The sequence below is a fragment of the Gymnoscopelus braueri genome (genome assembly GCF_963280865.1).
Source record: "Gymnoscopelus braueri genome assembly, chromosome: 9".
Taxonomy (NCBI): Eukaryota; Metazoa; Chordata; class Actinopteri; order Myctophiformes; family Myctophidae; genus Gymnoscopelus; species Gymnoscopelus braueri.
Window position 1 is genome coordinate 10018637 of NC_137610.1, and position 23073 is coordinate 10041709.

A 23073-nucleotide genomic window follows, 5' to 3' on the forward strand; every position below is an offset into this window, starting at 1 on the left:
TGGAATAGATTCATGACTAATTGCAACTTCTAATCCTGACCATAACTGGCACATATGCGACAGATCGTGCACCACTTGTGTGCAGCCGATGCTTCTCTAAAATGGGTCTCCATCTCACCAGGTTCTCGGCAGAATGGCTGCCTGCTGCGCTGCTGATCCGCATCTTTGGCCCTCGTTGCTTTGTGTGCTCTCTTGCTCTCTACCACATCATTTTGCTAGCTGGTGTCTGAGCCACAATTGTTATTTATTTTGCTTCTGAAGCTCATCTTTGTATGTTGTTCTCTCTGTTCTCCAAGGCCTCCAAAGAGGCAGGGCAGGTGCTGGTATCGAAGGCCACCAACCCTCCTTTTGAGACTCAACATAACCACCTCCTGAACTGCCTGGAGAAGACCACGGTAAGCATAACCCATTTTTAATGTGTTACTAAGTGTTCTAGAGACTTGATCAGTCTAAAAGTAAACACGTTTTAATTTCTTTAAGTTATTTCATTTCTTTCAGTATTTAAAATGTGAAAACAAAATACTCAGATGATAATCGGAATCTGCAATAGTTCCGGTGTCCGTTCCATAATGGTCAGGCTCTACTTTCAAGAACTTTTGCATCTATTACATACAGGGATCAGTTAAATATAGCTATAAATGGGACCGGGAAATGTTGGCATACATCAGCAGCAACATGCCAAAGATAACGTGCCCCTCAGCGCAGCCAGTATAACGAACGTTGTGCCCTCAAAACAAACGAGCAGACTTCGTTTTATGCCATCTATAATTTAGAGATATAAGAGCAGCATCTCTCCCTAATGTTTTGCTGTGCCGTGACTTTTACATGTGCAACTCTAAACTCCACACAGATGTGGACGGGCAGCAAATCACTGTCTCTCGTAGTCTCCTCGGAGATGGCCGAGCCTGCCCTCCTCCTCTTCCTCAGTAAAAGGCTTAGGCTGCCGGTCGACGGGGAAAAGTCAGAGTGTCGCTCTGATCCCGGCACACATGTTTACACCAAGCCTCTTATGGTGTGCATTATAGATGTCAGGGAGCTGAACACAAAGAAGTACAGAGAAGAAGGATAGGATGCTGGAGCTGAGGAGGTGATCCGGGGGGGCGGGGTGGTGGTGGTGGGGGAGCGTGTCCTCCTCCTGCCTGGTGTCAGCCTGCCACCTGGTGGCTGTACGTGAGATGCACCCGGAGCCTGACCTTCAAGTCTGGCCCATTTGTCACAGGGATAATGCCGATGAACGCTTCCACAGATGGCACTTAGTGTGGACATCTGCGGCAATATATTTTTATTCCATCAATGACGCATTTTTCAGTTGTTATATACGCTACATACCACAGCTTTAGTTTACATTAGTTTATGGCGAAACATGTTCATTTTAAAGTGGAGACAGTGCTTTGAGTATTGAATATACAATAATTTTCCCGTCCTTTGGTTTTTGAAAGGCGCTATATAAATTCAAGTTAGTATTATTATTATTATAGCCTAATGGTATGATTCATGGATGGTTTTGAAAGTGGATTTCATTTGTCTCTTTATTGAAGATTTTTAAGATATGATTTATGAGTTGGTGGAGTAAGAGAAAGACAGGAAGGAGAGAGGGGATCAAGCTGTGGATTATGAGAGATATTCGATATATATAGATATAGATATATAGATATATGTCCACTTGCTGGCTGAACCAGCACGGTGTTGATGTCAACCCCCTGTCTCCTCTTGTCCAGAACCACGAGTTTGTGGACGAGCAGACGTTTCAGTCCAACTGCATGGAGATCACCTTGACCACCAAGCAGGGATCTCGTTCCTCCTCCATGTCCTCGTCTCCGCACGGCCTGTCCTCCTGCTGCTCCAGACGCCACCGCAAGAAGAGCTTCAGCCTACCCAACTCCAACAACCAGGAGCTCAGCACCATACAGATCAGAGAGAGACCTGTGAATAACAGGTAGCCTCCGCCTCTCTCATTCTCTTGATTCTTCTCTCACAATCTTTTTCTTTCCCTCTTTTGCTCTCTCTCCCTCTTTCTGTCTCTCTCGTTCTCTTCCACTCTTTCCCCACCATCTCTCTCTGTCTTGCTATTCCTCTCTAAAAACAAAATGGAACTGTATGCGCCTCATTTCAGACACAAAACTGGAAGTAGCAGATCAGTGTGGCTGCATTATGCATGAACATTTCTGCAGCAGCAATCCCATTTAGAATCTAGGAGACCAAGATCTTCCTGGCTGTAATTTTACAAGAAAGAGTAATGGAGATGTGTGTCATCTCTGTCTCTCTCTCTCTCACACACACACGGACACGGACACACACACACACGCACACACACGCGCACGTAAGTACCACAGTTTAAATAATGGATTAAGACTATGACAGCTGACTTTTATGCAATCATAGAACATAGTGTCAGAGATGTTTCACAACCAACTCGAGACTGTTATAGACCCAGAGCCTGCACTTTTTATGTGGACAGTATCAGTTGAATTCCTCTTATGCAAGAGGAACAAATATTGCAATATTTTTATACAAAATGCCATGTTGTATCCTAATGCCCAATGAAAACAAGCATCCTAGTATAAATGTTCCTGTAAAGACCTTTAATGCACAGTCACATTCAGGATGTGTCTTTATTAGTAGGCATTTACTGTACATGTCCCATCAACCTGCTCAGGGCCCAGTCCTCTCTCACCAGTAGAGGGCAAAGTACTCAACCCCGGTACTTGAGTCAAAGTATAGATACTAATGGTCAAATATTACATCTACCAGTGAAAGTTGCTCTGTCAAAGTTGTACTTGAGTTAAGTTCTAGTATATCAAGTATTCAAAAGCACAAATTACAAAGTACATTTTCTTTTTAATATCAATGCAATATTGTATTGAAATTTCATGAAATAAAAAGAAAAGTCGTGCACACTGCTCTGCTCTGGCTCAGCAGCATCAGTTTTTATCCAAATTGACAGACATTTCGGTCCCTCTGGACCTTCATCAAGAGTGTCTTAAGAGTGTAAGACACTCTTGATGAAGGTCCAGAGGGACCGAAACGTCTGTCAATTTGAATAAAAAAAAACTGATGCTGCTTTTTCATGATTCCCTCAGTTGTCACTGTCCAACGCACCTGCATCTGCATGGTTAAAATAGAAAAAACTAGAACAACCATGTGCTCACAGGAGGTAGAAAAGGTAACTATAGTAAAAAAGTGTAAATGGTGCTCACGCATCAAACGGTATCAAGGCATGTGAAAAAACAACATGTCTTGAAAAGTGATGAAGACCTTCCAAGGTCGAAACATGTTGGCAGTTGCCTTTTAATAAATAAAGGCTGTTCCTCTTTTTTACTCCTTAGTGCCAGGATTGTCTGTTGTTTTTTCACAATAATTAGAATAGCTTGTAGATGTGTTATTGTCACTATATTTGAAATGAGGCTAAAGTGGTTAATTCATTATGCACTTTTTCCCTTCCTAGTAATGTAGTGGAGTGAAAGCCATATCCAAAAATACAAATTAATCAAAGTGTAGATGCACAAACTATGTACTGAAGTCCGTTGACTAAAATTATGACGAAAAAAAGTTAGTCGACTACCTTTTTTCACTGACAAAAACTAAATAAAAACTAAGCTACGATGACTAGAACTAAGACTAAATATATTGGCAATTTCGTCAAAAAATAAAAACAGAATAGACTAAAATGTTAGTGAGGGACTAGCGGAGAAGAGATCCAGGAGAAATAAAAGACAAGTCATTTTATGTTTGTTTGCACTCCAACACCGGAGTGCGCTCTGAAAATAGCAGATCTTGTAGATCGGCTATTTTCAGCATGCAACCAAGTGTAAAATCAGCCATTACGACGGCATCAAGGCACCGCCAAAATACATTTTAGTCGACTATAATCTTATATTTAGTCGACTAAAACTAGACTAACAGTAAAACCTTTCAGATGACTAAAATATGACTGAAACTAAATGAAATTTGATTCAAAAGACTATTGACTAAAACCAAATCAAAGTTTGCTGTCAAAATCGACACTAACTGAAGTACAGAACTCAAGTAAACCACCTGCTCAGGGCCCAGTCCTCTCACCTTGTCTCATTCTCAGTGATGATCTCTGTCACACACAGCCGCTCCAGCCTGAATGCCAAACTGGACGAGACGGTGCCCCTGAAGAGGGATGCGCCTTACCACATCACGCCCTCCATGGTCACTCTGTCTGCCCCGCCGGGGAGCACATCGGGCGGAGACGGCTCCTCCAGCACCATCTCCTACTCTCAGAGCAACATTGTGCGCGTGTCTGCATTATAAGAGGTCTGATTATTAGGCCATCTGGTCCTCAAGCAAGTTACCAGACGCTGTGGGGAGAGGGACCACTGAGCATCCAACCTGCCATAATTTAAAGGGATTGTATGTGTTGCAGAGGTCAGGGTTTGAACCGGCACTGTTACCTTGAAGGGGAACTCTGCATGGTATTAGAAAGCTGTGGACGACTGCCTTGGGATCTTTTTTAAAAAAACAATAGAAAGAAAGGGAGCCCTGAAATGTTGCTCCTTAAAGCACAGTAAAGCAAGGAGACGTTAGGATGACTTGGTTATCGCTGTTGCCTAAAAAAAAAAAAAAAGAGGAAAAAAGAGAAGTACGGATGAAAAAAACTTTATTTTTGAATATCTGTAGTATATGTTTGTGTTGTCTCATGACTCAAGGTTGGGGAAGGAGGTTTTAAGTTGTAAGGGTTATTGATGGCCTCCGACGACAAAGCACACACTTAATCATCAAACGAAGGCTATTTTTGTGAATATTGTATTAGTCTATTCACACACTGCACCCATTTAAAGCCACTCAACCACGATTTCACATTGTTTGTCTTTGAACCCTTTAATAAACTGATGACTAATAATTCCCATTGATGTAAAATGATAAACCATACATCCGCTGGAATGGATAACCGTTGTGAATATTCATTTAACTGGTTGATGTCACTGCTTGATGAGTAAAAAAAGAAAAAGAAAAAAAGTACTCCGCATCCCCAAAATGTTTGTGAAATGTGCAAGTGAGAGTCCAAATGACAAAAGATCTGTGTTGACTAACAGTACATTCTGATGTGGATCTATGTGAAAGGCAGCCATAATAAGAAATAATTGATGGTTGATAATACAGAAATATACAGGGTATATGTTAGATAGGTCACAAGGTAGGAATACAATCAAATGTTTTCATTAATGTTAAGCTAATATTAACCCCATCTTGGACACATGCTGTAGACCTGGGACACTGTATGGTTTTGGGCATGAGATTAAGCATCAATTCGATAAAAACCCTTCTGATAATGTTAAAAAACTAAACTTGATAGGCCCATTTTGTATATTTTTCATAAATATTATACTGATAATAATAGGCTACCTTTGTAAATATCTCGGTTATAACTTTGTCAATCACCCACGAAGCTGACTACTCTGATTTCTAGGTTTAGTTAAGTTCTTCACATAGGCTTCTATTTCTGTCTGTTAACTGGCTGAATAAAGGATTTGCATGCTGTCATTGCAGAATTCTGTTTTATTCAAATTATGATATTTCTATTTATTGGATGTTTATGAGTTATAAAAAATATTACGCAGATTGGATGAAAGACACAATGAGACTGGTATTCCATGATGTAAATTAATTTCAACTAGAAAGACTGGATAAAAGACAATGAGACTGGTATACCATGATGTGAAAGATGCATTTGTCACAATTTTGCCATTTCCACCTGAAATATGAATAATTATGTAATTTTAACAATGACCTGGGTTGTGACCTTGAATCACAGATGAATCGTCTCTTCAGGGCAGCCTAATGATCATTCCCACCCAGTTTGATGAAAAGCTGCTCATCGGGAGGGGGGCACACCTGGTAAGCGCACATGCCTCAAAACGTCATTCCCGTAGCCAGCCTAGGTTTGAATCCGACTCAAGCCTCTTTTGTTGCATGTCATCCCATCAATCTGCTGTCTTTCTGCTCACGGTCTCTATCAAAATAAAGCAGAAATGCTAGGAAAAAAAAAGAAGAAAAAATGCCCATCACGTTCTCGGCTTTGACCTTGACCTTAATTTTTACCATGACCTTTTCTACCCAAAGTTAGTCATCTTTTTGGGGTAGCCTACTGGTCATTCACACTAAATTTCATTCAAATTTGCAAACTCCTTCTTATTTTGTTAACAGACAAACAAAATTGGGCACAACCCCCATTGGCAGAGGTAACAATAGGATAACATGACATATGAATGACACAACATGCATTAGGTTTAGTGGACAGAATAAATAGTTCTACCGAAACATGTAATTTGACCTATGTTTGCTATTTGACATAAGATAGTGGTAGCCTAAAGCCCAAGTTATATGCATCATGTCGCGCACCTAAATTAGCCGATCTGCAAGCTCACAACGCTTCACACTGCGACACGTTGTGAGCTTGTAGGTCGGCTATTTTCAGTGTGCAACAATACAATGTTTTGGTATAGTATTTGAGAAATTCCTTGAAAATTCTCCTCTGAGGATTACAGTGTGCTGGTGACAAGATCCCAAGCCTCCCTGGGTACAAACATGTGTGGACCTGACTGGCGCAGTGGTAGGTCCTGAGCACAGGGGCTTCGGAGACCTAAACACAGCAGCGGTGTGCAGCAGTGTTTGTTCTGACTGTGCCTGAGTGTAGGTGATTGCCTTGGCTCAGGTCCGCTCTCAGCATGTAACCCCTCAAGTGTTTATTAACTGCCAAGCCAAGGATGTGTGACGACTTTAAGCCCAATGGAAGATTGTGTTGAATTGTCTCCATGACAGGACAACAAACTCCCCAGAGGCAGCATCATAATAGGGAAATAAACATGGAAACCTAACCTTTCAAATTTCAATTTTCAGTTGACATTTTGAAGCACTTTGTGAATACTAATGTATTATTAAATGAATTTATTTGTGTTGAGCACTTCAGCAATCAGCTGGTCCTAGTTTTGTGCCATTCAAGAGTGGAAAACGGTTGCAATGACATTTAAAAAAATGATTTCCACTTGTTCCTGAGCCTGTAAAACTCTGTCCGAAACTGAGGGTTCACTGCTGCATATATTATCGGATCACTAAGGGACGTCATGCAGGCAACTGAGACGGACAGGACCTCCACATTCAACATGATCGTCATCTAGAAGCCAGAAGAAAGTGGTGTCATAAAATGGAAGAATCATTTGGATGTTTTCATAATTATAATCTTATTATACCTACTTAACCCTTAGATGCAGCCCAAAAAAACATGTCCAAATATAAAACTGAGCAATATTATTGTAACAACCAATCAAATCAATTTATGTTGTTTTACTGTTACAGTTTTATAAACTGGAAATCTGTAATAACGTTACAACTTTAATATTTTAATAATTAAAAAAAAAATGATATGGCCTACTGATTATTTGTTAGGGCTGGGCAATAATTCCATATTATATCAATATCGTGATATGAGACTAGATCGTCTGGGATTGTTGATATTGTAAGTGCTGTAATATTGTAAGTGTTGCTATTTCTTGGTTTTAAATGCTGCTGCTGCGTTATAGTAATGTGATGTACTTTTCTGAACTTTACTGAATATTCTTGCTTGTTCTATTATTTGCCTTTACACGCTTAGTTATTATAATGGCATTACTGATGCATTACTTTATTTTTCCAAAATGTTATTATATAAATATGAAGCTAATTAAATGAAATAATATGTTAATGTAATGTGAAAGCACCAACAGTCATACCCACAGTATCATCAAAATATTGATATCGAGGTATTTGGTCAAACATATTGTGATATTTGATTTTGTCCTTTTGACCCAGCCCTATTTATTTTTTATTTTTTTTACAAATGTGAGAAAATACGGCAGCTGAGAAATCTGTCAGTCAAATATGAAAGAATTATGAGTAATACATTCCTCAAATTAAATGGGGATGGTTGGACCCAAGTACTGGAATTTACCCAAAAATATAGGTTTATTGTTTCTTCATATTTTTCCCCCTTCAGGTGTAACTGGGAGCAGGAATTGCATTTTACGTTTTGTTGAATATTGCATAAGACAGAGGCTGCTGGGTCTGCTTCTAAGGGTTAAATAAAAAAGAATATTTTAAAGAATCTTTCACTGCTTTACTGAGATAAAAACAGTGATGATAATGGGGTCAAGAAGATCCAGAATCGAAAACACCTACCCCTGATCTTCTGTTCTGATGACCCCAAAAATTCTGCAGAATAGTTGTAATCAGTGGCAACCAGAACAGGAGAAATGTGAAAATGATGTAGCCTGAGCGCTTAGCCATTTTACTTTCCTTGTTTTTGTTGACTCTGTCTTTATTGCCTAAAGAAGGCATCATACAAACAGCACCATCTACCTCTGCACTTGACACTTCACTTGTGTGATTTGCTTGAGCTTGGGGAAATGCACAAACGACAAACACTTCACTGCCGTTATTGTCTTTGACTTGCTCCGTGCTTATCAGCGAAACTGAAGAGCATACAGTGCCATTTGCCTGTGGTGCAGATGAACTATCAGGACGGGGTTCTTTTGTTTCGTACGGCTCCTTTTTGATATGCACTTTATCTCCAGACTGCTTTTCGAAGATGCTTTGTCCCTCTGTTACTGGGCTCATTAAATCAGCCACAGTAACTTGATTAGATGACTTTGGCTTTATTTGCACCACAATAGGCTGTTGCAGGTCAAATGGTGTTTTCTCTTTTTGTTTCAACTCATCATTATCATCCAATGTTTTAAAGCTGCTTTGTGTCTCTTTAACAAGGGTCCTCAAACCAACTTCCACTGGCTTATTATCTGTCCTGGATGACTTTGGATGTACTTGCGTCACTTGAAGTTGAGATCCTTCCTTCCCAGATGGTGCTTCATCTCTGTGCACTGTAGCTGTGTATTTGATTTTGGTGTCTGAATTGGTTAAGATGCCTTTTGGCTTTTCAGTCACGTCGAGCAGGGACACCGTCAAATCTTTACTGGATGAGCTTGGTTCCACTTGCTTCACACGAGGAATGGCTTGTTCTACTCCAGGGAACAATGCCTCCATTTTTACTTGAGCTTTGGTGTCATTTTTGTTGCCTGTGTTTTTGAAACTACCTTTTGTCACCTTTGTTGAACTCAGTAGCAGGGCTGTGGAATCTTTCTGGGATGCATTTGGTTCAGCTTGCTGCACTTTCGGATGAGATTTTTCATGTGTTGACTCAGGTAACCTCACTGTAGCTTCAATTTTACTCTCTGACGGTTTTGGTGAGCCCTGTATAACAACCAAATAATCTATATTTGAGGAATTTGGTTCAGCTTGTATTACCTGCTCCACCTGTGCAACCGTTTGCCTCTGGGTTTGGTTTTGCTCTAATTCACTTTGTCCTTTCTCCCCACCTTTGTCCTCCTTTTTCTTTTGTTCATCTGTTGTGTCCTTTGTTTTTTCTTTTTTAGAAAGAGGGACAGACCCTTTGTCAAATATTTTACGGCTGTGTGCTCGTACTATTGTAAATATGCGAGCGTAGAATCCAGTGATCAAAACAAAGCAGGCTATCCACAGTGGAGCCAAAATGTAGAGTCCAAAGGTGTCATAGGAATACATTGTTCCCAAGTGTGTTCCATTGCATTTCACATAGACGGGCGAGTCCTTTACAAATGTTAGACAAAGAACGGCAACCAGAATAGCCAAGGTCCAAATCAGAGGAATCAATACCATAACACGTTTTCTCCTTTGCACAGATTTGAAGGGGTTTGCAATGGCCTGGTATCTCTCTGCACTTATGCACGCTAAAGTCAGCAGCTGGACGCAGCAGCCGAAGGAGAAAGTAACCACCTGTGCATTGCAGGCCAATTCATCCACACGTCCTCTTTGATGCACCGTTGTGACAATGGTGAAGAGAATGGGGCAGTCGACAGCACAACGAAGGATGTCTATAATCGCAAGATTCACCAGCATTGCATTATTCCAAGTTTGTAGTGATTTTTGGTGATACACTGCCCAGACGACAAAAAGGTTAGCCATGATGCCAACAATGGAAGTGATCAGCAGGATGGAGCAGTTTGCCACGAGGAACGCAATGTCAATGTACTCCTCCCAGACTGTGTTATTCCAAGAACCCACTGTAACGGTTAAACCACTTTTCATCTCCAACTTCAAGGAGTCATTTCCTGGTGTATAGGCTATGAATGCTTCTGGTCTTCTCGTGTCCACTGAGCATCTGTACAGCTAACTAAGCCTTTCTCTAACAGGCACTTGAGCCGCAGCTGAGTAAATGAGATCCCAGTTTGATCCCTTGCCATTACCGCTGATGTCAAGTGACGCCCTGGCCTTTCATCAACACCCCGCACTTCACAGGTCACCTGGGAGCCCTCCATACTCTCCATCTTCATTAACACCTGGCTGTAGAGTCGGCCCACAGCAGAGATGATTGCACAAAATGGTGATGATTAATTGAAGCACTATTCTTTTGGGTTATTATGTCACACATTGCATGGCATTGCAGGCCTAATAAATTACATTACATACAGGATATTTTCTCGACTGTTGGTCGGAAACCTTGTATGTCAGTAGGCCAAGGAAGTAAGTGTAAATGGTTACTTTTCAGGAAATGGAAAAAAGAACCTGTGTTCAAATAGATCCAATGTAGTTATTATTTAGCTACAAGCTCTTAATAATTTTAGTTTAATATCTATAAAACCCAGACAGACTCAACTACTTTCAGTCTGGCATGCCTAATTACAATTAATACTTAATGATTATACATAATTCATAATTAATTTACTTAATTACTTAAATTAAATACTAATCAAACGTATTGGTATCAAAGTGTGCTTAAAGTACCAAAAGTACTCATTATGCACTGCAGAAGGTCCAATTTCACAATCTTTTCAGAATAGCAGATCTACAAGGTCACGTGTGAGCTTGTAGATCGGCTACTTTCAAATGGCCGGAATGTTTATAGGTCTGAAGTGGTTAATGTATGTTTTGTACTAATAATCAAAATCAACAAAGTAACTAGTAAAAAAAGTTTTCAAATAATTGTAGTGGAAATGTAACCCCCATGTCAAATTAGGGTGTACACATTATGACATAAAATAAATAAATATGAACCAGATCATTAAAATTAATAAGTGATTAAATTACACGAGTAATTCATTAAATGCATAAATGATGAATAAGGATTGAAATGAAAATGGGTTGATAATGTGTAGAGTCAACAGTAAAACTGTACCTGTACAAAAAAAGAACACATCCCTTTAAGGCAGGCAGTGATGTGACTTACTTGTGTAGGGCAAATAATGAAGGAGTAATGGTCTTTATAGGAACTGGTGGCGGCCGTCTTGGAAATTTGACATTTCTAATGATCAGATTTCGGTAAACTTTTGATATGTTATTAAGTACACCTGATACTACAATAAACCATTGAGAAACCTTTTGTTCCAATTTTTTGGGGGTCAAACCATATTTGCACCCGCCTATTGTTCCCCACTCACAAGAACCTAGAACTAGTCCAGTGGTCAACCTCTGCGATACGGGTGCTCCAAAAAGTACAATATTTGTCTCTAAGATCTAAGATGTAGTGGAATAGAAGTAGAAGTACTGAAAATTGGAAATACTCCCGTAAAATAAAAAATACCTCAGAATTGTACTTGAGTAAATGTACTTATTACTTTCCACCTCTGATTACAGTTTAAACTCAATCATTCTTGTCGTGTCCACAAGACGGTTCACACAGCTGAACACATTGCTGTCCCTTCTCATTTAACTCTGCCAAGTCCGGCTTCTCCAGCAGGGGGCATATCAGGAGGTGCTGCATGGTCTGTGGTTCAGTGCCACAGTCACACCCAACGTCCCTGTCCCAGTTATTACAGATGAGTCAATCTCTCAGCTCTCTTTTAACTCTCTATTACAAGAGGATGCACTATATTAGAATGAAGCTCCATGATGTGAGAATAATGTTTATAGGGTAATGAACATGAGGCAGAAATAATGAATAGAATAGGTTGAAGGGGAGAGGGACAAAAAGAGTATACTTGTTCCCATGAGAATAACGATAGATCAGTGCTTGTAAACATACAGACTAGAACATTAGGCCCATCACATTCATTCATGTGATCTTAAACTCCACTTGGATATCAAGAACAATATGATTAGAGTTCGTTTTTGAAGTTGTGATAGATAGCTCAACATACTGATTGTTTTGCATTCATCACCCACTTAGTTACTGTTCCAGAAGGATTCCGTCTGTATGTCCTGCCGCCATTACAAAACGATGATAGCATAGTGGAGTCACAAAGATTAAAGGAAGTCTATCAGCACGGTGTGGGAACGTGTGACATTTAAAGGGCCACACAATGAATTATGTACTGTACACACTTTCCAGGTATACTTTTTGACATTTTATTTTTTGTGACCAACTTTTTTATTTTATCTTTTTTAAAACAAGCTTTCAGAGGTGACAGACATTATATCACATTTGTGTGGGCAAGCAGTTCATAGTTTCCCACGGTGACATACGAAAGTGTCTTTTCAGTTCATAGATTGTCCGTCAGTATAGTCATGTACTGTATAGTCTGCCTGTTGGCAGTTGTGACAGTTGTTTCCTCTGATCCTGTGGCTGCTAAAGAGCCCAGGTCGCTTCTTAAACCCCCCGCCCCTACCAGACCCCCGGGTTCGCACAGACATTATAGGACAGTACTTTTTGACATTTAACAAAATTTATTTTTTATTTAGTAACACTTTTATTCGTTTAAAAAAAAACTGAATATGTAAAGAAAATAACACGCCTTGGAAGATAGGTTCCAAGGTAGGAACATATTAACCCCATATTGGACACATGCTGTAGACCTGGGACACTGTATGGTTTTGGGCATGAGATTAAGCATCAATTCGACCTCCCATATGGTCTAGCGGTTAGGATTCCTGGTTTTCACCCAGGCGGCCCGGGTTCGACTCCCGGCATGGTCTCCAGTGGGGCTGTTGGCTGTCACCGGTGGCAGGCCTCTGCTCAGGCCAGGGTGACTCGTGCTGCAGTGGCGTGCGGCGGGGCGTTTTGGGCATGAGATTAAGCATCAGTTCGACCTCCCATGTGGTCTAGCGGTTAGGATTCCTGGTTTTCATCAGTGAGGACCAATTATATGAAGATACGTTTGAAAATAGGTAAAGTCTCAAAAGCTAGAGGGGGAAAGAAAAGAGTAGCACTGTGTTAATGCATGGTCTGCTGTGGGCTGTGACCGGTGGCAGGCCTCTGCTCAGGCCAGGGTGACTCGTGCTGCAGGGGCATGCGGCAAATCTTTGAAAGACGCCACCGCCGATGGCTTCACGTCCTCCACAGGTCGTGGTGGTGGTCCCGAGGGAGCAGTGAAGGACATTGTCTCCAAAATATTTATTTGGGTCGGGTCCCTCCGAGGCCGTTTGGCCTTGCATTTCCTTCCTCGCATCTTTCCTACTCTCGCCTAAAAACTATACTCCCGACTCCCACCTATAAATATGTACGCCTAACTATCTCACCTATATATCTATGTACTGCTATACTATATAAACGTCTTACACTCACCTATATATATATCTCGCACCTCTCCTAACTTTACCTAACTCCAAACTTTCTCTCTCTCGATCGCTCGCTCTTTCTCTGTCTCTCAGTCGCTGTCTCTCGCTCTCTTTCTGTCTCCGTCTCTGCTCGCTGTTTGTTTAGAATGCCACAGGGACTGTGACTCTGCACCCGACTAGTGTTTTGCTCAGATCACGTGACTTTTACGATCATGTGACCTTTCTTTTGTCGTAGAAGCTTAATATTTATACACAGGTTGTGGAAGGTTGCAATATACCTTATACCAATGAAAAGACCAAAGAACGCATATATGCGATCTAGGCAATCAAGCAATGGATTTGAAAAACGCATTCATTCGATCTTGGCAATCAATGTGTTAAGCATCAATTCGACCTCCCATATGGTCTAGCGGTTAGGATTCCTGGTTTTCACCCAGGCGGCCCGGGTTCGACTCCCGGCATGGTCTCCTGTGGGGCTGTGGGCTGTCATCGGTGGCAGGCCTCTGCTTAGGACAGGGTGACTCGTGCTGCAGGGGCGTGCGGCAGGGCGTTTTGGGCATGAGAGTAAGCATCAGTTCGACCTCCCATGTGGTCTAGCGGTTAGGATTCCTGGTTTTCATCAGTGAGGACCAATTATATGAAGATACGTTTCAAAATAGGTAAAGTCTCAAAAGCTAGAGGGGGAAAGAAAAGAGTAGCACTGTGTTAATGCATGGTCTCCTGTGGGGCTGTGACCGGTGGCAGGCCACTGCTCAGGCCATAAAGGGAACAAATTCAACAAAATGTATATTGTGTGCACAATGAATTTATGACCAACACTTGAGTGTTCCAGAGACATTTCTGGAATTAATTTGTGGCTGTCAATGTAAAAAAAAGGGGGGGGGGGGCATTATTAAATCACCTACCTCTTGCACTTCCAGTGTGTAATTATTATGGGTAGCAGCATGTGTATTCTTGACGTATTCCGTGAGAATCTTTGCCACTTCTGTGCTTTTATCAACAACCTGTGAGTTAAATAAACAAAAAGAATAACAAATCTCCCCTAAACTATGATTATAAGATGATACAAAATAATAACATAAGGCAAAAACATACGTGTATACAATATAAAATATTCTTATACTATTTTTATTACATGTTACTACAATCAAAAACAATGGACAGGTATATGACCCTCACCTCAATCTTGGTATTGAGTTTCTCGTAGTTGAAGTCGATAGGGTCTTTCTTGTGGTCATAAGCACCTCCTCTCAGCAGGCTGTAGGCCACCTCTATACGCACGAGGTTGTCCAGCATCTTAACTTTATCCTGCACACACAGCAGAACAGACATGGATCAACACACTCCACTTGAGTCAAGACAACCAATGAAAATATACTTGGGTGGCCGTGAGCATACTAGACAAGCCTTTGTGAAAAAGACCTCACAAGTATGCTCACGTTAACTCTTGCAGAACAAAATGCTTTTACAGACAAGGCTGTGAAAGGAGTGCTCTTACCTGAATATAGCCCAAGTCGCTGAGAAGTGGAGGTTTCTTCATGCCGAAGTCATGAGGTATGAGGTCGCAGAAGCGGTCAGACAGGTGAAGGACTTGAGACTTGGGGACAGCATCTGTCACAGCCTAAGATGGTGAGAGAAGGCAACATATAAGTCTTTACACTGTAAAGATCTGCTGGTTTACAAACCAAGGTGTACCATGCACACCTTGGGATAAGTTTGAATACTGGTTCATGATTCTTCATTGTGTGCTCTGGCTATGTAGAATATATTTTATGCTGCTGAGAATTATTTTAAATTTTATATTTACAATTATGTGGATTTATATAGGTGATTTATATCACCTATATTGTTATTAGCAGTGTCAGAATTTAGTATTTTAGTGTCTTAAATTTCATTAGGAGCAGTACTTAATCTCAAGCCAGGGGAAAAAAATCTTATCTATCCTATTATTATTATTATTATTCCGTCAGTACCATATTTCTGTTCCATGTCAACTGCATAATCTAATGTAGCTGGGATGCCTACAAACATAATCTGTGTCCGACTGATGTTTTGGGGAACTACGGATGAGAAGTGGTGACAGATCAAAATAATTGCTTGTGTAAACATTTCCACACACAATAGTATGGAAAAGGTATTGAATTAGAGTCACATGAAGAGAGAAGAGTCGCTGGAAAGCTCCATATTAGGATGTCCCCTCCAGGGAGCACTGATGGTTACTGACCTGCCGAAGCTCACTAAGGAGAGCATAGGCACTCTGGATCCGCCTCTTGCTCAGCTTTCCCAAGGTATCTTCTGTTGGTCAATCTGAAGATCAAGACATATAGTACATCTCATTTATAAAGGAAATAGTTTCAACAGACAAGGAGGGCATCTCATGCACACTGTCTCACGTGTGAGTGTGAGTGTGTGTGTAATCTCTTGGTCTCATACATCTGCACACATCACACAATGTTACGTACCCCAAACTCCACCATGACTTTTTTCATGTTCTCTACATCAAATAACAACTTGACGAGGTCCTGGACAGGTTTAGCCAGCAGAGACTTGGTTCTGGCTGTAAGCAAAACAAGGATACAGAATATCAGTGACAAGAATTTATTATGATCACATAATCACACAACTCAAGTACTGATCAAAAAACTCAATTAAAATATGCGCACACAATATCGCACATCTCTATTGAGTTAGTGCAGCTGGACCCTCTGCAGTGTCCACATGCCGGAGTGTACTCGATAGTCGATATTTTTCTTTTTGCATGTGTATCTCAGGGTGCTGCAGTCAGCCTGGCAGTTGCACTTGATGACCCGCAGAAGCTTTTTTGGAGCAACGGGTAGGGTAGTCTGAATTGGCACAAACCCCTCATCACATTTCAGTATAGGCATTCTACAAAATGACCTAGGACAAATTGCAACAGAACCTCTTTCAACTTTTTTTTGTTTCATAAATATAAGTTCGATTCCTGGCACTGCCAAGTTGTTGAGGTGTCCCGATGGCCTGTGCAATACAATGAACACTTCTGTAACTGAAAACGTAATTTCCCCCACGGGATCAAATAGGTCTAATCATTATTGAAGGTGATGGGAGACTGTCTCAACCAAGACATGTAGTCAGGGGATATTAGCAGAAAGATTTCCAATCTTGGAATAAATTCCTTACCAAAAAAAATCTTCACCAATGTGTTTGTAAAGGTGTCTAGTAACACATCTCACAAAGACTGAAATTCAGTTTCCCTAGGAGAATTTTTGACAGCTGCTGAAAGTTGGGGTACCCACCATTTCCCTGCATTTCCATCTAAAAAAATCTAAATTTTATTCCGTTTTAATTAGCATGTGAGGGGTCAAACTAGGGTGTTTATATGATTCTGAATCCATTGCAAGCATTTGTTTTGCACCAAAACCACTCCTTGGGCTAAAAACGGCCATAGCCATCCTTGTCCAGGTATACTTTTTGTGTAAAAAGCCCATTGAGATTGGGCTGTTTGTAGCCCAAGGAGTGGTTTTGGTGCAAAACAAATGCTTGCAATGGATTCAGAATCATAAAAACACCCTAGTTTGACCCCTCACATGCTACTTAAAACGGAATAAAATTAGATTGTTTTTGCCCTGCATGGAAATGCAGGGAAATGGTGGGTACCCCAACTTTCAGCAGCTGTCAAAAATTCTCCTAGGGAAACTGAATTTCAGTCTTTGTGAGATGTGTTACTAGACACCTTTACAAACACATTGGTGAAGATTCTTTTTGGTAAGGAATTTATTCCAAGATTGGAAATCTTTCTGCTAATATCCCCTGACTAATGGGCACCATGGTAGCCTACCTCCACAGGTGGCGTCTGTAGCTCAGCATTGGCAAACAGCAAATGCAGTGCTTTACGTCAACAAATTCACATGCTCAGTGCTTCACATAAGAATGTATATGAAATGAACATGAAAACCGAGTGCACACTAATGCATAACATACAGAAATGGCACTTGAAGGGTTAAGATTTTTTTCTTCTTTTTTTTAACAAGCACTGTAATGCATCCAACACAGTTTCTGGTTGATAGTGGACAGTATTGAACCTTTTGTGTGGAAATTAAACAAGAAAACGTTCTTAAATCTTTTTATAACATGGGCGTCAATGGGAAATTGTGACATCAGCACATCACCTATTTAAGCATTTTTCAATATGTTCCACCTCTGGGATGACTTTTTTTTTGTTTTGTAACTAACATATTTACGAAACAAAAAAAGTTCAGAGTTTCTGTTGCAATTTGTCCTAAGTTAACCCCTTATTATCCATAGAATGCCTATACTTTATATGCCTGTTTTGAATGGGCCACTTAATTGCAGCTTTCTAAAGATCCGCTCATCCAAACAAGTTCAAACTTGATACTGCGTTTCCCTGGGTCCCCAGCAACACCTGACAAATGTCAACTTCATACAGTGTTCGGTTTTCAAGATATATAATTGTATGTAATATAATAATAGTGTGGATGGTGGCCATTTTTAATTAAAATAATTTCCCTACATGCAATTCCTTGCGACTTTTTTCCTCTCATTCAGGACATATCTAGGACACAAAATCAGTTGTTTGTTTTTGTTGCAATTAGTGGGAGGTCAAGTGACATTATTACTGGACTATTAATGGGTTAAGTGAATCAACCAAAACGAGGGTATGAAATGTATATAATTTGTTCACAGATTAAACAAATAAAAGGGAACAAATTCAACAAAATGTATATTGTGTGCACCGTGTATGATTGTGCGGGCTCAATGTAGTAAATCCTGCCCACAACATACTGTAGATACTTTTTTTTATAACTGTCCATTCCAGAAATCAAATTGGAGCTCCATGAAATTAGGGTTGAGAATCACTGCGACTGCAAAAGCAGACCTTTTCTTTAGATTCAGAGTTATGAGCGTTTTAGTAAAAGGACACTTTAGATGCATAAAATGATTTCAAAAGTCTTTGACATTTATTTTGCGCCTTCCCTTCATTGACATGTAAACAATATTTGTTCATAAAAGAAATATGCTTTAGATTGTACATGTATCGCTCTGTTTCACTCCAAAGTTAATGAACATGAACACTGAAGTGACTACTTTCAGTCGATTTTTTTTCAATTTTTTCTACTCCAGTTATATACATCAAATAATAATAATAATTCAAAGTTCAAAGTGCAACATCAATACATTGGTCAACCTTTTGCCCACACTTTTTGCCCCAGTCAAAATCTCAAGCTACACCTGTATTCATAGCAACAAATAGCAAATCTACAAGATTTTACTGAGCTTATAGATCAGCTTTTTTTTCACAATGTGCTCACAATGTGCTCACAATGGGCAGTGCATGGTGAGTGAGGTTTGCAGGTAAATAATGAATAATAATCATTCAAAGTTCAACATCAATAAATGGTGCAATTGGTGCAAAATAAATAAATACAAATAAAATCTCTGCCTATAAATCCAAAATAGAAAAGTGGCAGGTTGAACATAGTAGCAGCCGTTTCACTACAAAGGACAAAGTTTTTACTATTCAAACAATTTTTCAACTCCAGTTATATACATCAAATAATAATAATAATTCAAAGTTCAAAGTGCAACATCAATACATTGGTCAACTTTTTGCCCACACTTTTTGCCCCACAGTCAAAATCTCAATGTACACATTTTTATATGCACTACATCCATTGGTGATGTATGCAATGGATTCTAGGTGTTGTTTAGCATCATGATGGTTTATACAGAGTGGACTATGGATTCCAGGATACCAGATTGACAGATTGTACTTAGTTGGTAATACTTGCATTCTTGCTTTGATGGTGAATTTTAACACATCATCCCCAATTACAGCATTTTTGTACATCGTATGTGTAACAGAATGATCAGCGGAATCAACACAGGCCAACTTTCCCTGCAGTCGAAGTCCACGCCAGTGTTGTTTGGCCTTAGTCTGTTTCATATTAAGCAGAACCCTTCTAGCTGTGTCTTCCTGTAACACGCGCACACACACACACACACACACATGTTCGTGGGGTGTAGGTGTGACTGTGTGCATTGTGTGTGTGCGCGCACACATTATGGGTGGCTATGTACTGTGGGACTGTGTACACACACGTCCTGTTACAGAAACTGTGTGACATCAAGTAATGTACTGTAAATGATCAAAGCACAGAACCCCCCCCCCCACACCTGGTTTGACAGCATCTTTTATGTGTAACAAATAATGAGTTTAGTCTAACTGCATTATAACCTCAAACTGATATTACAAACTAAGATAATTATGTTTGCTGTGTTTCTCCATTGGTTCTCCACTGGATTTAATCTCTTGTTTATTTTTTGTTGATGCTCATACTAACTAATTTTATTTTTAATCTAGTACCCAGAGGGCCTTAGGAAGTACGAGCACATTCCTGATTTTTCCTGATATTCCACATTCCCTGTCCTCCCTTGTAGATTTGATTCCAGTGATAACGAAGAATTCGGTGAACCCCGACACCATCTTTGCCAACAACGAGATGAACCTGGACGACATTGAGATTTATGGCTTTGACTATGACTACACCCTGGCATTCTACTCCAGTCAACTCCACACACTGATCTTCAACATTGCCCGTGACATCCTCATCACAGAACACAGGGTGCGTCTGTGTGCACACACACACACTCTCTCTGTGTGTGTGTGTGTCTGTCTCTGTGTCTGTGTCTGTGTGTGTGTGTGCGCGCATTATGGGTGGGTATGTACCGTGGGACTGTGTGTTCTTGTTCTTCTATTTCTACTCCAACATAACACACACGTCTCAGCTCCAGGTTCCTGACAGAATCAGTCCTGTTACGGAAACTGTGTTTCAGTAACTGTGACATCAAGTAATGTGACATCAAGTAATGTACTGTAAATGATCAAAGCACAGAACACAATCTAACCCCCCACACCTGGTTTGACAGCATCTTTTATGTGTAACATATAATGAGTTTAGTCTAACTGCAATTGCATTATAACCTCAAACTGATATTACAATCTAAGATAATTATGTTTGCTGTGTTTCTCCACTGGTTCTCCACTGGATTGAATCTCTTGTTTATTTTTTGTTGATGCTCATTCTAACGTGATTTTATTTTTAATCTAGTACCCAGAGGGCCTTCGGGAGTACGAGTACATTCCTAATTTTGCTGTCAGGGGCCTGCACTATGATGTTCAGAAGGTGAGAGTAAATCTACACCATTCTCTGTTTTTGATCCACTCCTAAAGTAAAACATTGACATTTAAATGGTTCCAGCATCTTCTTGGTAAGAGCGTAGCTCTGTCAGATGACAGTCTTGCACAAAAACACAAAATTGAGCCATTAATCAGTTTAATGACTTGCTCTAGGCTCTACTGATGAAGATAGACGCTTTTCAACACATCCAATTGGGAACAGTCTACAGGTAATCTATTTATGCATTGTACTGCATACAACGGATTGAGCATGCATTTTCCTGACATGGTAAAAAAAATACAATCACTTATTCTGCAGGGGTTTCGATCCTGTTCCCGATGACGAGGTCATTGCCAAGTTTGAGGGCAAGTTTGAGGGCCAGAGGAATGGCCTCTTCCTCACCCCCTTGCTCTGGAGGAGGGGGCCCAATCCCATCCTCCAGAGGAATGGCCTCTCCCTCACCCCCTTGCTCAGGGGGAGGGGGCCCATTCCCATCCCCCTGAGGAAGGTCTTCACCCTCTTCCTCAGCCCCTTCCTCAGGAGGCGGGGCTTCAATCCTACCCTCCTGAGGAGGGGCCAAACCGCGAAGGCGTCCCAGGGTGGTCCAGGACGTGGCAACAGCCATGGTGTAGGAGACGAGGGTTTTATAGATGCCATCTGGATGCCTGGCCTTGTACAGGACGAAGGAGTTGAAGAGTGATATCTGGAACAGGTATGCTATGAACTTCTTCGTCCACTTTGTCGTTTTCCTGGTGAAATGGTAATAGGCCAGGTTTTGGTCCAGCTTGTCGACCCCCCCCATGTAGGTGTTGTACTGCACCATTAATCAGTTTAATGACTTGCTCTAGGCTCTACTGATGAAGATAGACGCTTTTCAACACATCCAATTGGGAACAGTCTACAGGTAATCTATTTATGCATTGTACTGCATACAACGGATTGATCTCTGTGGTGTTTCTGCCTCTTGTTCACTGTCACCATCTCATCCTGGTGGCATGTGGAGATCATTGTGACGATTTTGATCTCCTTGGCTCGCCATGCCGTCACCATCACGCCGTTGTGGTGACTGCTGATGGTTGACCCGAGGCCCAGCTTAGCCTTGGTCACAGCCTTGATGAGTGGTGGCTGCCCTCTATTGCGTCGGAGAGTACCGCACACGTGGGTCCCTTTCCCCAGAAGCTCAAGGCACGTGTCCACCGAGTTATAAAGATTGTCCATGTAGAGATGGTACCCAAAACCTACAAGGTCACACAGCAGGAATGTCACTGTATCACGCAGGGTAGACTTCGTGATTCCACCACAGTACGGCTTCATATTGTAGAGGTACCCCGTTTGAGAGTCGCACAATATGTAGGATTTAATTCCATACTTGATAGGCTTCTGTGGGTTGTAGACCTTGAAGCCCAGGCGCCCACGCCACGACAGCATGCCCTCATCAATGCTGATGTGCTGGCTTGGCAGGAACATCTCTCTGAACTTCAGAAGCAAATAGGTCAACACTGGGCGGATTTTCCACAGCGGGTCTCTCTCTTTAGGGTCAGCGGGCTGGGGGGTCTCGTTGTCAGCGAAGTGGAGGTAGCTCCAGATCAGCTGGTACCGGTTCCGCGACATGGTCTTGTTGAAGTAGGGAGTTGCCAGGGGCTCATCAGTGCATCAATACATGGCCAGATCAGGCTTCACACAGATTCCAGTGAGGAAGAAGAGGCCAAGAAAGTTCTTCAGCTCTGTCACTTTCAGCGGTTGATCTGTTTTCCAGGCATTTCCTCTGGCGTAAGGCCGATCACTGGGAGCCCTCTGACCCGCATACAGGTTGGTCTGGTTGCAGATTTCCTGGAGCAGCTCATCCGTCAGCAGTAGCTCCAGGAAGTCGACCGGTTTATCTGACTGGAGATCAGCAGCCCCATTGCGAGGCCCCGGAGTCCCAGCAGGGGAGAAGGGGATATCCCGAGGCTGCCAGTCCACAGTGTCAGACCACACACGAGGAGGAGCTGCAGCCTTACTAGGCCTGCCACCTGTGAATTATAGAAATAGATAATTACCATAAAATATATTTTCTTATTTGTGTGGTTTACGTTGTGGCGGTGGTGCGTGACTTTATTACACTTAGAATGACACACACACACACACACACTTTCTTACCTCTACTACGAGATGACGGTCCGGGTCCACCCATGTATCCCTCATCCCCAACCGTGTCTGGCCCTAAATAAAATACTTGATCAATATTATGTACATGAGATCAATTTAGGCATTTAGCATCATCTTATAGATCACATGCATGCATACAGTATATATACATAAATATGAGAGAATATTTACCGTTGCCGTGTAAGGTTTTAGCTTTTTTTTATTCCGGTGATAATTCTGACAT

At 41.2% G+C, this 23073-nt stretch overlaps 3 protein-coding genes across 3 annotated transcripts in view; 2 read left to right on the plus strand and 1 right to left on the minus strand.

Annotated features, from left to right (window-relative positions):
* Nucleotides 1-4278, plus strand: part of LOC308091437 (A-type voltage-gated potassium channel KCND2-like) — a gene marked incomplete at both ends in the record, with an annotated part of 52183 nt that extends 47905 nt beyond the window's left edge. Inside the window, 3 exons of the mRNA XM_080437054.1 lie at nucleotides 297-395; nucleotides 1719-1936; nucleotides 4098-4278. Coding sequence (XP_080293180.1) covers nucleotides 297-395; nucleotides 1719-1936; nucleotides 4098-4278 — 498 coding nt within the window. The remainder of the gene's footprint in view (nucleotides 1-296; nucleotides 396-1718; nucleotides 1937-4097) is intronic.
* A 2713-nt stretch (nucleotides 4279-6991) lies between these two features.
* Nucleotides 6992-13047, minus strand: LOC308092165 (melanopsin-B-like; the record flags this gene model as incomplete). The annotated part of the gene is made up of 4 exons (XM_080438018.1): nucleotides 6992-7138; nucleotides 8179-8396; nucleotides 9372-10073; nucleotides 12909-13047. 4 exons carry the CDS (start codon nucleotides 13045-13047, stop codon nucleotides 6992-6994), a joined length of 1206 nt encoding a protein of 401 aa, XP_080294144.1.
* A 6340-nt stretch (nucleotides 13048-19387) lies between these two features.
* LOC308092166 (5'-nucleotidase domain-containing protein 3-like) lies at nucleotides 19388-20767 on the plus strand (the record flags this gene model as incomplete). The annotated part of the gene is made up of 3 exons (XM_080438019.1): nucleotides 19388-19457; nucleotides 19963-20147; nucleotides 20634-20767. 3 exons carry the CDS (start codon nucleotides 19388-19390, stop codon nucleotides 20751-20753), a joined length of 375 nt encoding a protein of 124 aa, XP_080294145.1. The 3' UTR covers nucleotides 20754-20767.
* Between the last annotated feature and the right edge of the window lie 2306 nt (nucleotides 20768-23073).